Below are 12759 nucleotides of genomic sequence, written 5' to 3'. Positions count from 1 at the left end.
CGCGCCTGGGTCCCTCCTTTCTCCTCCGAGTCACTGACCACAGCGCTGCAGGGGCCTGGCCCGGGGCCGAGGCAGCCCAGGAGACCTCCCCGGGCGCCCCCGCCCCACCCTTCACACCAGCGAGCCGCCCTGCCCACCCCCACGCCTACACACTGCCTCGGGGGACGGGACCGGGGGGCCGCCCGCCCGCCCGGCACCCCCACCGAGCGGCCGCTCCAGCTGCAGCCCCGGGCCCGGCCCGGTCTCCTCCTGGCGCTGGACAGCCCTCCAGGAGAGCCGGACGCTCCCAAGCCAGCTGGGACTGCCTGGCACAGACCTCGGAGCGCTCACGAGGCCAGGCTCTGGCACGCTCCGGGACACGCGACCGGTGGCTGGCACCGGCTGGAGCCTCTGCCACCCCCTCCCGTCTCCTCCTGCACGGGACCACAGGTCCAGCTCCCACTCCCCAACGCCCCCACACGCAACTCTGCCCGCAGTCGATGCTAAAGGGGCTCACGTGCTCGGCAGAGTCCAGGGGTCTGCCTGTCATTTAAACTCGGCTGCCCACCTTGGGGGCAGGCACAGCCTGGCACGGGCCGCCTGTCTGTCTGCTCCTGGCTCGGCCCCCCCGCAGGGCCCTGGGGCCCCAAGCACGCGGAGCAGCGGGACGCTCTGGCGATGCCTCCGCACTGTCTCTGCCGCCAGAGCCCCTGCCCGGCCCCCAGCCCCTCCTCCAAAGGGCGCCTCGTCCCCGACCCTCTCAGGGTGGATCATTCAGGGCGTGAGGGGGCTTTGCCACCAAACCGGCCCTAATGCACACTTGGCCCTGCCATCCCCACTGCGTGTCCTCTGACCCTGCAGATCCCATGGCCCGTGCCCCTGGGCAGGGGCAAGACCCCACCTCCCCGAGCCTCAGCCTCTCCATCCACGTAGACGGGAGCCTGGGGCCAGCCTCTGCCAGCCTGCGGGACCTGCCCTGGTCCTCTGCCCACCAAGGGCTCCGCTGAGAGCTGGGGGCTCTGCCGGGATGGTCCCATTAGGGGGCAAAGTGACCGCTCCACGGGCAAGGACACTGAGGCGCAGACTCATTGGGGGTCCCGCATCCTGGGGAGACACAGCTGGGGTCCCAACTCCACAGGCCCCACTCAGCACCCAGGCAGCCTCACCCCAGGCCAGGAGGCCCCCTGGCCGCCACGCCCTCCCCAGGGTGGGCTTTCCTATCCGTCCCCCCCATCCCGTCCTGCTCTCACCTGCCTGCCCCTGCCCCTCTTCCCGGGCTGCCAGGGTCGCCCCCACCTCCTGCACCGGCACACATACTGCCTGGCCCGGGGCTCCCGGGACCCCTCGAGCATCCGTCTCCTTTGCGGCCTCCCGTCCTCTTGCTCACGGCCCTGTCCCCCCACCCCTCCTGTTCCCGCTCACTCCTTCTGTCTTCATGGAGGTCCCGCTGCCCCCACCCTGCCCGGCCTGTCTCCGCTCCTGCCTGCTCCCGTCACCCAGCAGGACGGGAGCCCTGGGACCGCAGGGCACGCGGCGCCCGGCTGCAGCTTCACCTCCACGGGCTGAGAACTGCCCTGCGGGTCGTGGGCAGCGGCCAGCCCTCACGGCCCCGTGCCTTCGCCTTCCTGGGAGGGCCGGGGTCTCGTCCCCCTCAGTGGCTGTGCGTGGCCAGGGCCCCACTGCCCCGCCAGTCCACAGGCCGCCCAGGGCTCTCGTCCTGAACCCTCACCTGCAGGGGGTCAGCCCCCTGCCGCCACCCTGCACCAAGCTGCTCCAAGCCCGAGGCGGTGCCCCCGGGGGCCGCGTCCCCTCCGGCCACGTCTGGGGCCCAGGAGCCCGGCACGCTGGCTGGCTGCTCTGACCCCAGCGGGTGTGCAGGTCAGGGCTGGAGCCTGGCCTCAGCCTCGGCACTCTGGGCTCCGGCCCTGATCGCCTGCCCATGGGGCTGGGCAGCTCACTCCCCGTACCCCCTCCTGCCGGCTCGCCCAGGCTCCCGGGGCAGGACTCGCTCTGAGCAGCAGAGCACCCAGACCCACAACAGCACCACCCCCCGGGCACCCAGCCCTGCCAGGGTGGGGGCCGCCCACCCCCAGACGCGGGGCCCTGGGTGGGCTTGAGGCAGTCCCGCCCCACAGACGCTGTGGTTTGCGGGCCTGGCTTCTCCCAGTGCCCTCGGGCCAGCTCGGCAAGCAGTGGCCACGCTCCTTGCCCTCTGGCCGCCCCTCAAGGCCTCCTGGGCCAGGCTTCTTCAGGCGGGAGAGCCGGGCACGGGGATGACTGGCACGTCCGAGACGGACGTGCGCTGAGCGCAGCGGGCGGCCCACCCCACGGGCCTCCCCGGGCAGACCGGGGCTACCCTGCCCTGTATCAGCTCGGCCCCGCCTTACAAGGCCAGGCCCTGGACGACTGAAGTGGCCCGCAGGATGCCCTGAGTCCAGAGTCCTCTGGAAGGGCGCGGGGCCAGGGACCGTGGCTGTCCCCGACGGTCCCCTGCACGGGCCAGGCCTGAGATGGGCCTGCGGTGGGGACTGAGACCCCCAGGGGCCGCTGGAGGGGGTGGGGGTAACTCCCTGCCACCTGGGAAGGGGCAGAGCTGGGCATGGGGCACAGCGGGGGAGAGGGGTCAGCCCTGGGGTCCTGGCCCACCAGCCTGAGGCCTCCTGCTGGCTCTCTGGACAGCCTCGCAGCCGCAGCCCAGGATAACCCCGGCCTCACTGAGGATCCGGGTGGATTCAGCTGCCAGGCACCCTGGCCGCTGCTGGCCCAGCAAACCCTCCCAGCACCCGTCACAGTGATAAACGGGGCCCTCTGCGCCCCCGGCCCCTCACCCAGGCGTCCCGGGTGAAGGGCCAGGGTGACCCGCCTGGCAAGGCGGGCGGCTCCCCGATCCCAAGGGCACCTGCGGCTAGGCACAGCCTCTGCGAGTCTGGCTCTGTTGCCCACCAAGGGTGCGGACCTGCCAGCCAGAGGCCTCTTAGATTCGGAGTGGGGAGTGGCATCCACGTGGGTGAGCGGGTGTCAGGGCCCACGCGCACTGGGCCGGGGCCTAGAGGGCGTGCGGGCCTGTGCCCGTCGGCCAGGTGGACAGACTCTCTCCGCCACAGTTCACGAGGCACCTCCCTTCCCCCCGCCCCTGACGGCAGGCGTTCTCAGGGGGTTCGGAGGCAGGCTGCCCTCCGTCCCTGCCCTGGCTGGTCACCCACAGGCCCGCCTTCACCCGTCCGGGTCTGTGGGGCTCACGGCCAGGCCTGCCTGTGCCCTCAGCCCCGCCGCCCCGTCCAAGCTCCAGCAGCACCTCGTGTGCCCCGGCTCAGCCAGGGCCGCAATCTGGCAATGGGTTTGGGGACGAAGCAAAGCAACACCTGGGTGACAGGCACACACAGGCAGGCCCGGGGCTCCCCCGGCCACGCCCAACGCCCCTCCTGGCCCCAGTTTCCCCATTTGTTACAGGGCACTGCTGGGCCTCCAGGCCCGGCAGGCACCCCTTCACGCTGGGGCCACAAGCTGGGCACGGGGGACAATCGTGACTCCTCCCAGCTGTCCGGGAGTCCCCCCTGAGACACGCCTGAGGGTGACTGGCGCCGGGGAGCCCAGCAGAGCCAGCAATGGGCAGGTGTGAAGCCAGGGCCAGACCCTTGGGGGTCTGCCTGCTCGGCGGGCAAAGCGGCCCCCGCAAACACTCTGAATGGGCCCAACCCTGGCCTGGCGGCACGGGGAGAGCGCCATGACTGTGTCTGCAGAGACCCCATAAGCCGGAGCGGGACGGGCCGGGACTCCCGGCTCCGCTCAGACGCTGCGGAGCCGACCTGCACACCGCACCCCTGCTCCGTCCCAAGTCAGGGCCGCGGTGGACCTGGGGTGCTAAGGGCCACCCGTCCCCCCAGAAGCGAGCAGTCCGCCCAGGGAGCACCACGCTGTCAGAGGAGGTGGGGAGCAGGCCAGCAGCCCTGTGGAAGCAGGAGGTCCTCCCAGCTTGGGAGAGGCAGAGGCGGGCTGGGTGGAGGAAGCCGCATTTCCTCCCCGGCCTTGGTGCCTGGAAGGGTGGAGGAGGAGAAGGGCACTGCAGGTGGCTCAGAGGCACGTGAGGCGCGGCCCCCAGCACTGCGGGGGCCCCAGGCCCACCCACAGCCCTTCACTTCTGCCCTCTCTCCAGGACTCTGTGAGGCAGACGCCGCGACGCCTGCCCCCCAGGTGGTGCACCAAGGGCCGGCCAGGGCGCTGAACGCGGGGCCAGGTCCAGCTTCACCCACGGCAACATCAGGGGTGACCCGATGGCCCCCAGGACCAGAGCAGGCGGGGGACGCCGCGTGGGGGCCGTGCTTGCCACCGGGGCGCGGGCACGCAGCTGGCAGCCGAGAAGGACGCCGCGGCGGCGGAGACGGCGGGCAGGCGGGTGCCCACACGCGTGGGTCGGAGCCGTCCTCCGTGGGTGGCACCCACGGGCACCCTGCCCTGCCCTCCACGCCCCGGCCTGGGCGGAGCGACCTACCTTAGGAGGCTCTCCAGGCCCTGTCTGCTAGAACTCCTCCTCAGGAGCGCAGAGCTGCTCATGATGCTGGTGGGTGCCCGGCTGCCCGGCAACCTGGCCTGACCCCCGCCCTGGGGCCGGAGGCTGTGGCTGCTTCTTCAGAGGCTGCTGCCCGCTGGCCCGGCTCCTCCTGCCCTGGACCCTCTCCCCTCCTCTCTCTACCCCCACCCCCTTCTTGTTCTGCCTCTACCTGTGCCTGGCCGGCTGGTCTCCGGCTCTGACACCCCCTCCCCGTCTCCTCTCTCTCTCTGCGGGTCTGTGACCCTCCGTCCGTCTGTCTGTCCTGGCCCCTCTGGCCCCTGGGGGTCTCCTGGCTGGGCTGCCCACTGGCTGCCCCGGGCACCCCGAATGGCCCTGTCTCTGCGGCCTCGCGGGCTCCAGGCCTCCGGGCCCCGTTCCTGTGCCAGGACGCCCAGCAGCTGCTTCGCGTTGGTCCCCCGCAGCCCCCTTCTCCGCCCGCCTCGTCCTCGTCCACCCCCCACCCCCCCACCCCCCACCCCCACTCCTTCTGAGACTAGTAAAAATGTCAGAGGGAAGCCCTCGCCGCCCGGCAGCCTGGGGCCTGAGCAAGACCTGGGAGGCCTGTGCCGGGCGGGCGGCCGCCCCCCGCCTGCCGGTGCCCCTCCTGCTCTCCCCTCCGCCTCGCAGCGCCCGCGCCCCCCGCGCCCCAGGCCCGCCGCCCGCTGGTGCCCGGCGCCCGCCCTCGCCCGCCTCCCCGGGCCTGGCCCTGGCCTGGTGCTCCCGGCCCTCGCCCGCCGCCCGGCCGCCCCAGGCCAGGCCCAGCGCTCCGCCTGATGCCCGCCAGCCCCCCCGTCCCACAGCCTCCTCTTTCCCTCCGGTGTCTCGGTCTCTGTCTCTGTCTCCCTCCCTCCTCCCCTCCCTCCTCCCCTCCCCTCCCTCCTCCCCTCCCTCCTCCCCTCCCTCCCCTGGTCTCCATGTTCCCGTTGTTTCTTTCCAGTTCCCTGCTCCTGTTATCACCTCGAGGGGCAGGCCGGGGCACCCCAGGAATGCTGTCTGCTCCCCGGTGGGGAGGCTGCTGCCCACCCCAGCCTCTGCCCGACGGCCCCGGGGCGGTTCAGGGCCCCGAGGCTCCTGAGGCCGCCGCAGGCTCGCCCGTCGGGGCGGGACAGCCGTGCTCCCCACCAGTGGCCAGTGGCACAAGGTCAGCGCGGTGGCCTGGCCGGCAGCCCCCCTTGCCCCCCAGGCTCTGGCCGAGGCCCCAGAGCAGCAGCCCAGCCCACTGTTCCTCCGGTTGGGCTGAGGCGCCCCGGGTGACTCACCGCGGAGCACATGGGGCAAGTGTCCGGACCGGGGAGGGCCCGAGCCGGCTCGCCCTCGGGGGGCTGCCGAGGGCCAGCTCCGGGCCGGGCTGCCTCGCGTCCAGCAGCTGGCTGGGCTCACCCACGCCCTCGACCGCCCCGAGAGGCAGATGCCACCGTAGACCCATGCCCCAGGTGGGAAGACCAAGGCTCGGACTGGTACCTGCGGTCAGAGGGTCCGGGCCCGGTAGAACCAGAACCAAGCCCGCCGGCCACCCCAGCGCCACTCAGCGGCCTCTGCCTGCCTAACTCGTCTGACCTCTGGCTGCGCCGGCCTGTCGGGGCTGGGAGCACTGTGGCCGTGCAAGGGGGCAAAGAGCGAGGCTGGGATCAGGCCAGAGAGTGGGTGGGCGTGGGGTGAATCCCCGTGTGTTGGAGGAGGCAGCAGCCTTCGGAGAGACTCCACGTGGCCCGCGGGTCCTCAGGGTGGTGCTGCCTGCTGGAGACTTTGCGGTGGTCCCTCTGGCTCAGACTGGCCCCCATGCCTCAGGCTGCAGCCCGTGACCCACCACCTCCCCCTGCAGTAGCCAGGAGGGGCCAGACACTTCGCAGGGTGCGCTGCAGAGGCCGCTGTGCCCACTGCGCATCCCAGCCCCCAGCCAGAGATGCAGAGACCCCCGGATGCTGGTGGGATGAGGAGGAGGGATTGGGGGGGCGATGGCAGGGACGGGCTGCAGGCTGAGCCAGATTACCCCGGGAAAGGAAGCTTACGTTTTGTCCCCATCTCAACTGGCCATATCCTCCTTGCCCCTTGCTCTTAGTTCTGTAATCCCAGGCACAGACAGCCAGGAATGAAATGTGCCAGAGCGTATTTCGGTTCAAAAGAAGGAAAAATATTTCCACAGGGGAAACGGCTGCCTTGGGGTGGTGGGAGTCTCCTGTCCCTGAAACTGAAATAGAATTGCACAATTACTTATCAGACTTATGGGTGGGAGGGATTAATAGCAAGAGTAGAACTCTAAATGCCGAGGTGAGGGTTCACAGTTTCACAACCAGGGCACGTCCCAACAGGAAAAATAGGGCAGAGCATTTGACGTCAGCTTCACCATTTTCTCTCCATCCGTCCATCTATCCCCCTGTCCGTGCATCCTCCGTCCATCATCTTTCCATCCATCTGTCCTCCACCATCTGTCATCCATCCATCTATCTATTCATCTGTCCATCCATCTTCTGTTCAATATCAATCCATCCATACTCAATCCATCCATCATCTATCCATCCATTCTCCACCCATCACCTATCCATCCATCCCCCACAAGTCCATCCGCGCATTTCTTTAAAAGCCTTAATACATGTAAAGCATGTAAAACCTTAAAAGAATCATTTAGCTAGGCATCCATCCATTCTGAACAAAATAACTACTGAACATATGTTAATTACTATTATCCATGTATCCATCAATTTGTATATCCATTTGCCCAGTTACTCAGCTGGTGAACTATTTGTTCATTCTTTTATACGTCCTTCTATCTCTCTAAATATCCTATTGTACTCATATTCATCTAAATATCAATATTTCACTATCTTTCCCATTCGCACATCCATTTATGTATCTGCCTATTCATCCATCCACATGTCCACCCATCTTCCTGCCTAGCACTTCACACATCCCCCTGTACATGAAAATATATATGTTCCTCCTCTTGTGTATATATTTGGGCTTCTCAGGTGGCGCAGTGGTAAAGAATCCACCTGCCAATACAGGAGATGCAGGAGATGTGGTTTCAATCCCTGGGTCTGGAAGATGGAGCAGGAATTGTCAACCGACTCCAGCATTCTCGCCTGGAAAACTCCATGGGCAGAGGAGCCTAGTGGGCTACAGTCCATCGGGGATGCAAAGAACTGGACACACATACATATTTATCCATTATTTTGCCCATAAGACCATCCAAATGAGTTAATACCTAAAACAGTTATTGGAACATAGTAAATTTCAATCAATGGTAGTTACTATTATTTTCATTCATCTATTCATTCATCCATCTCTCATTCACTAAGTCATGTCCACTCAGTCATGTCTGACTCTTTGTGACCCCATGGACTGTAGCCCCCCAGGTTCCTCCGTCCATGGGATTTCCCAGGCAAAAATACTGGAGTGGGTTGCCACGCCCTTCTCCAGGGGATCTTCCTGACCCAGGGATCAAACCCCAGTCTCTGGCATTTACAGGCAGATTCTTTACTGTCTGAGCTACCAGGGAACAGCTCATCCAACCAACCATCTATTTATTCATCTCTACATTTATCTTTACATTGTTGTTGTTCAGTCACTCAGTTGTGTCTGACTCTTTGCAACTCCAAGAACTGCAGCACACCAGGCTTCCCTGTCCTCCACCAACTCCCAGAGTTTGCTCAAGTTCATGTCCATTGAGTCGGTGATGCCATCCAACCATCTTATCCTCTGTTGCGCTCTTCCCCTTAAGGCTTTGATCTTTCCCAGCATCAGGGTCTTTCCAAATGAGTCAGTTCTTCGCATGAGGTGGCCAAAGAATTGGAGTTTCAGCTTCAGCATCAGTCCTTCCAATGAATATTCAGGACTGATTTCCTTTAGGATGGACTGGTTGGATCTCCTTGCAGTCCAAGGGACTCTCAAGAGTCTTCCCCAACACCACAATTCAAAACCATCAATTCTTTGGTACTCAGCCTTTTTTAAGGTCCAACTCTCACATCCATATATGACTATTGAAAAAATCATAGCTTTGACTACATAGACTTTTGTTGGCAAAGTGATGTCTTTGGTTCTTGATACACTGTCTAGCTTTGCCACAGCTTTCTTTCCAGAAGCAAGTATCTCCTAATTTCAAGGCTGCAGTCACCATCCACAGTGACTTTGGAGCCCAAGAAAAGAAAATCTGCCACTGCTTCTACTTTTCCTCTCCTATTTGCCATGAGTTGATGGGATCAGATGCCATGATGTTAGTTTTTTAAATACTGAATTTTAAGCCAGCTTTTTCACTCTCCTCTTTCATCCTCATCAAGAGGTTCTTTAGTTCCTCTTCGCTTTCTGCCATTAGAGTGATATCATCTACATATCTGAGGTTGTTGATATTTCTTCCAGCAATCTTGGTTCTAGCTTGTGATTCATCAACCCCAGCATTTTGCATGATATACTCTGCCTATCATGTATGGATGTGAGAGTTGGACTATAAAGAAAGCTGAGCATCAAAGACTCGATGCTTTTGAACTGTGGTGTTGGAGAAGACTCTTGAGAGTCCCTTGGACTGCAAGGAGAGCTAACCAGTCAATCATAAAGGAAATCAGTATTGAATATTCATTGAAAGGGCTGATGCTGAAGCTGAAACTCCAATACTTTGGCCACCTGATGCAAAAAAACTGACTCATTGAAAAAGATCCTGATGCTGGGAGAGATTGAAGGCAGGAGGAGAAGGGGACGACAGAGGATGAGACGGTTGGATGGCATCACTGACTCAACGGACATGAGTTTGAGTAAACTCCGGGAGTTGGTGAAGGACGGGGAGGCCTGGCGTGCTGCAGTCCATGGGGTCACAGAGAGTCGGACACGACTGAGCGACTGAACTGAACTGAATAACTTAAGTAAGTAGGGTGATAATATACAGCCTTAACACACTTCTTTCCCAATTTTGAATCAATCAGTTGTTCTGTGTAAGGTTCTAACTGATGTTTCTTGACCTGCACACAGGTTTCTCAGGAGACAGATAAGGTGGTCTGGTATTCCCATCTCTTTAAGAATTTTCCAGTTTGTTGTGAGATCCACACAGTTAAAGGCTTTCTTGTAGTCAATGAAGCAGAGGTAGATGTTTTTCTGGAATTCCTTGCTTTCTCTATGATCCAACAGATAGCAATTTGATCTCTGGGTCCTCTGCCATTTCTAAACGCAGCTGTTACACCTAGAAGTTCTCAGTACACATAATGCTCAAGCCTAGCTTGAAGGATTTTGAGCATAAACTTACTATCATGGGAAATGAGCTAAATTGTCCAGTAGCTTGAGCAATCTTTGGCATTACCCTTCTTTGGGACTGGAATGAAAATCGACCTTTCCAGTCCTGTGGCCACTGCTGAGCTTTTCAAATTTGATGCCATATTGAGTGCAGCACTTTAACAACATCATCTTTTAGGATTCGAAACAGCTCAACTGGAATTCCATCACCTCCACTAGCTTCGTTCGTAGTGATGTTTCCTAAGGCCCACTTGACTTCACACTCCAGGATGTCTGACTCTAGGTGAGTGATCACACCATCGTGATTATCTGAGTAATTAAGAACTTTTTTGTACAGTTTTCTGTGCATTCCTGCCACCTCTCCTTAATCTCTTCTGCTTCTGTTAGGGCCATAACGTTCTGTCCTGTATAGTGCCCATCTTTGCATGCAAAGTTCCCTTGGTATCTATAATATTCTTGAGGAGATCTCTAGTCTTTCTCATTCTGTTGTTTTCCTCTATTTCTTTGCATTGTTCACTTAGGAAAGCTTTCTTATCTCTCCTTGCTATTCTTTGGAACTCTGCATTCAGATGGGGATATCTTTGCTTTTCTCCTTTGCCTTTAGCTTCTCTGCTTTTCTCAGCTATTTGCAAGGCCTCCTCAAACAACCATTTTGCCTTCTCGCATTTCTTTTTCTTTGGGATGGTTTTGGTCACCGCCTCCTGTACAATGTTATGAACCTCTGTCCATAGTTCTTCAGGCACTCTGTCTATCAGATCAAATCCCTTGAATCTATTTGTCACTTCCACTGTATAATCATAAGGGATCTGACTTAGGTCATACCTGAATGACCTATTGGTCATACCTGCATAGCTTACTTTCTTTATTTTAAGCCTGAATTTTACAGGAAAGAGCTAATGGTCTGAGCCACAGTTAGCTTGAGGTCTTGTTTTTGCTGACTGTAGAGAATTTCTCCATTTTTGGCTGCAAAGAATATAACCAATCTGATTTTGTTATCAACCATTTGGTGATATCCATGTGTAGAATTGTCTCTTGTGTTGTTGGAAAAGGGTGTTTGCTATGACCAGTGTATTGTTTTGACAAAATTCTATTAGCCTTTTGCCTGCTTCATTTTGTACTTGAAGGTCAAACTTGCCTGTTACTCCATGTATCTCTTGACTTCCTACTTTTGCCTTCCAATCCCCTATAATGAAAAGGATGTCTTTTTTTGGTGTTAGTGCTAGAAGATCATGTAGGTCTTCACAGAACCAGTCAGCTTCAGCTTCTTCAGCATCAGTGGCTGAGGCATAGATGTGGTTGGGGCATACTGGGATATTGAATGGTTTGCCTTGGAAATGAACCAAGATAGTTCTGTCCTTTTTGAAACTGCACCCAAGTACTGCTTTTCAGACTCTTGTTGACCAAGAGGGCTACTCCACTTCTTCTAGGGATTCTTTCCCACAGTAGCAAACATAATGGTCATTTGAATTAAATTTGTCCACTCATAAAAATCTACCAATTATGTATACCCATCTGCATTTATCTGTCCAGTTATTTATCTATAACATTACATTTATTTACCCATACACTAATGCCATTCCTATATCTATCCGCAAACTCATCCATCCATCATCCATCTACCTATCCATTCATTCACACATCCATCCATACACTCATCCACCCATCATCCATCTATTCACTCATCTACCCTTACATCTCATTCATCCACCCATAATCTATCCATCCATTTAATCAACTTCCATCTGTCCACCTATTCATTCATCCATCCATCCACCCATTATCAATCCATTTTTACATCCAGCCATCCAGCCATCTACCTACCCACCAATCAATTCACACATCATCCATCCATCCAAACATCCCTCCAGTCATACATTTATCAATCTACCCATTCACTCATCCATCCATCCATCCATTCATCCATCCATCTACCCAGAATTAATCTATAGTCACCCATCTTCTATCCATCCACTCATCATACACTCATTCATTCACCCATCTGTTCATTCATCCATTCACCTATCCAACTATTCTCTCATCCATAAATCACTCATTCATTCCTTCTCTTCATCCCCTCATTCACCCATCAGCCACGCATCCATTCATCCAACCATCCCTCCTTTCTACCTCCATCTAGCCACCCACTCTTTCATCCACTCATCCAACCATCATCCAGCCAGCCAGCCATCCCACCATTCTGCACCCATTCATCCACCCACCCATTTACCCAACCAACCACTCATCCACTCACCCATTCATTCATCCATCCACCTATTCACTCATCCGTCTGTACATCTGTCCTTCCATCCATCTATTCATTCATCATCCACTTACCCATCATCCATTTATTCATCCACCCCTTATCCTTCCATTCACCCATTCACTCATCCATTCATTCACCCACCCACCCACCTATCCATCCATCCACCTCTCCATCCATCCACCTATCATTCCTCCTTCATCCTTCTGTGCATCCTTTCACCCCTTCATCTATCCATGTGTCTCCTCACCCCTCATCATCCTTTCACTCATCCCTCCATCCATCTACTCATCCATCCATCCATCCACCTCCCCACCTCCCCACCATTTATCTATCCAGACACCCATCCATTCAGTCATTACTGATACATCTATCCACCCATCCGCCCGCCCATCTATCCACACACCTATCCCTTTACCCACCATCCATCCATCTACTCGCTCATCCGTCCATCCCTCCACCCACCTATTAGCCATCTATTCACCCATCCATCATCTAGTTGTTCCTACTTCCTACCTTTCTTCATCTACCGTTCATTTCATTTATACTTTTCTCTTGTTGAGTCTTTTTATCTTTTTTCTTTCTTCTGGGACTAAGACATGGTTCATAAACTTGTGGCTAAAGAAGATAAAGGCCCATATCCTCTCCCCAGTAAGGTTAGTGCCACGACAAAACTTAAATAGGGTCTGGGGAGCGAGGGATCTGTCCTCTTGTTTAGACATTCTCAATACACACACACACACACACACACACACAC

The 12759-nt window shown here is 57.9% G+C and overlaps 1 protein-coding gene across 6 annotated transcripts in view; it reads right to left on the bottom strand.

Moving 5' to 3' along the window:
* The window catches only part of LSP1 (lymphocyte specific protein 1), a 37491-nt gene that overhangs the window by 18754 nt on the left and 5978 nt on the right, over positions 1-12759 (bottom strand). The window contains exon 1 of one of the 6 annotated variants that reach the window (XM_043452757.1): positions 5788-5969. The exons of 1 other annotated variant lie outside the window; for it this stretch is intronic. In XM_043452757.1, the coding sequence (XP_043308692.1) occupies positions 5788-5954 (167 nt within the window). In that variant the 5' untranslated portion in view covers positions 5955-5969. Of the gene's footprint in view, positions 1-547; positions 769-1233; positions 1347-1708; positions 1970-4468; positions 5301-5787; positions 5970-12759 lie in introns of those variants that run through there. 4 more of the 6 variants (XM_043452762.1, XM_043452755.1, XM_043452760.1 and 1 more) reach the window with 4 other exon arrangements.

Source organism: Cervus canadensis, chromosome 29 (assembly GCF_019320065.1).
Source record: "Cervus canadensis isolate Bull #8, Minnesota chromosome 29, ASM1932006v1, whole genome shotgun sequence".
NCBI lineage: Eukaryota > Metazoa > Chordata > Mammalia > Artiodactyla > Cervidae > Cervus > Cervus canadensis.
Note: the sequence above shows the minus strand (reverse complement) of the source record. Positions and strands in the feature narration are given on the sequence as shown.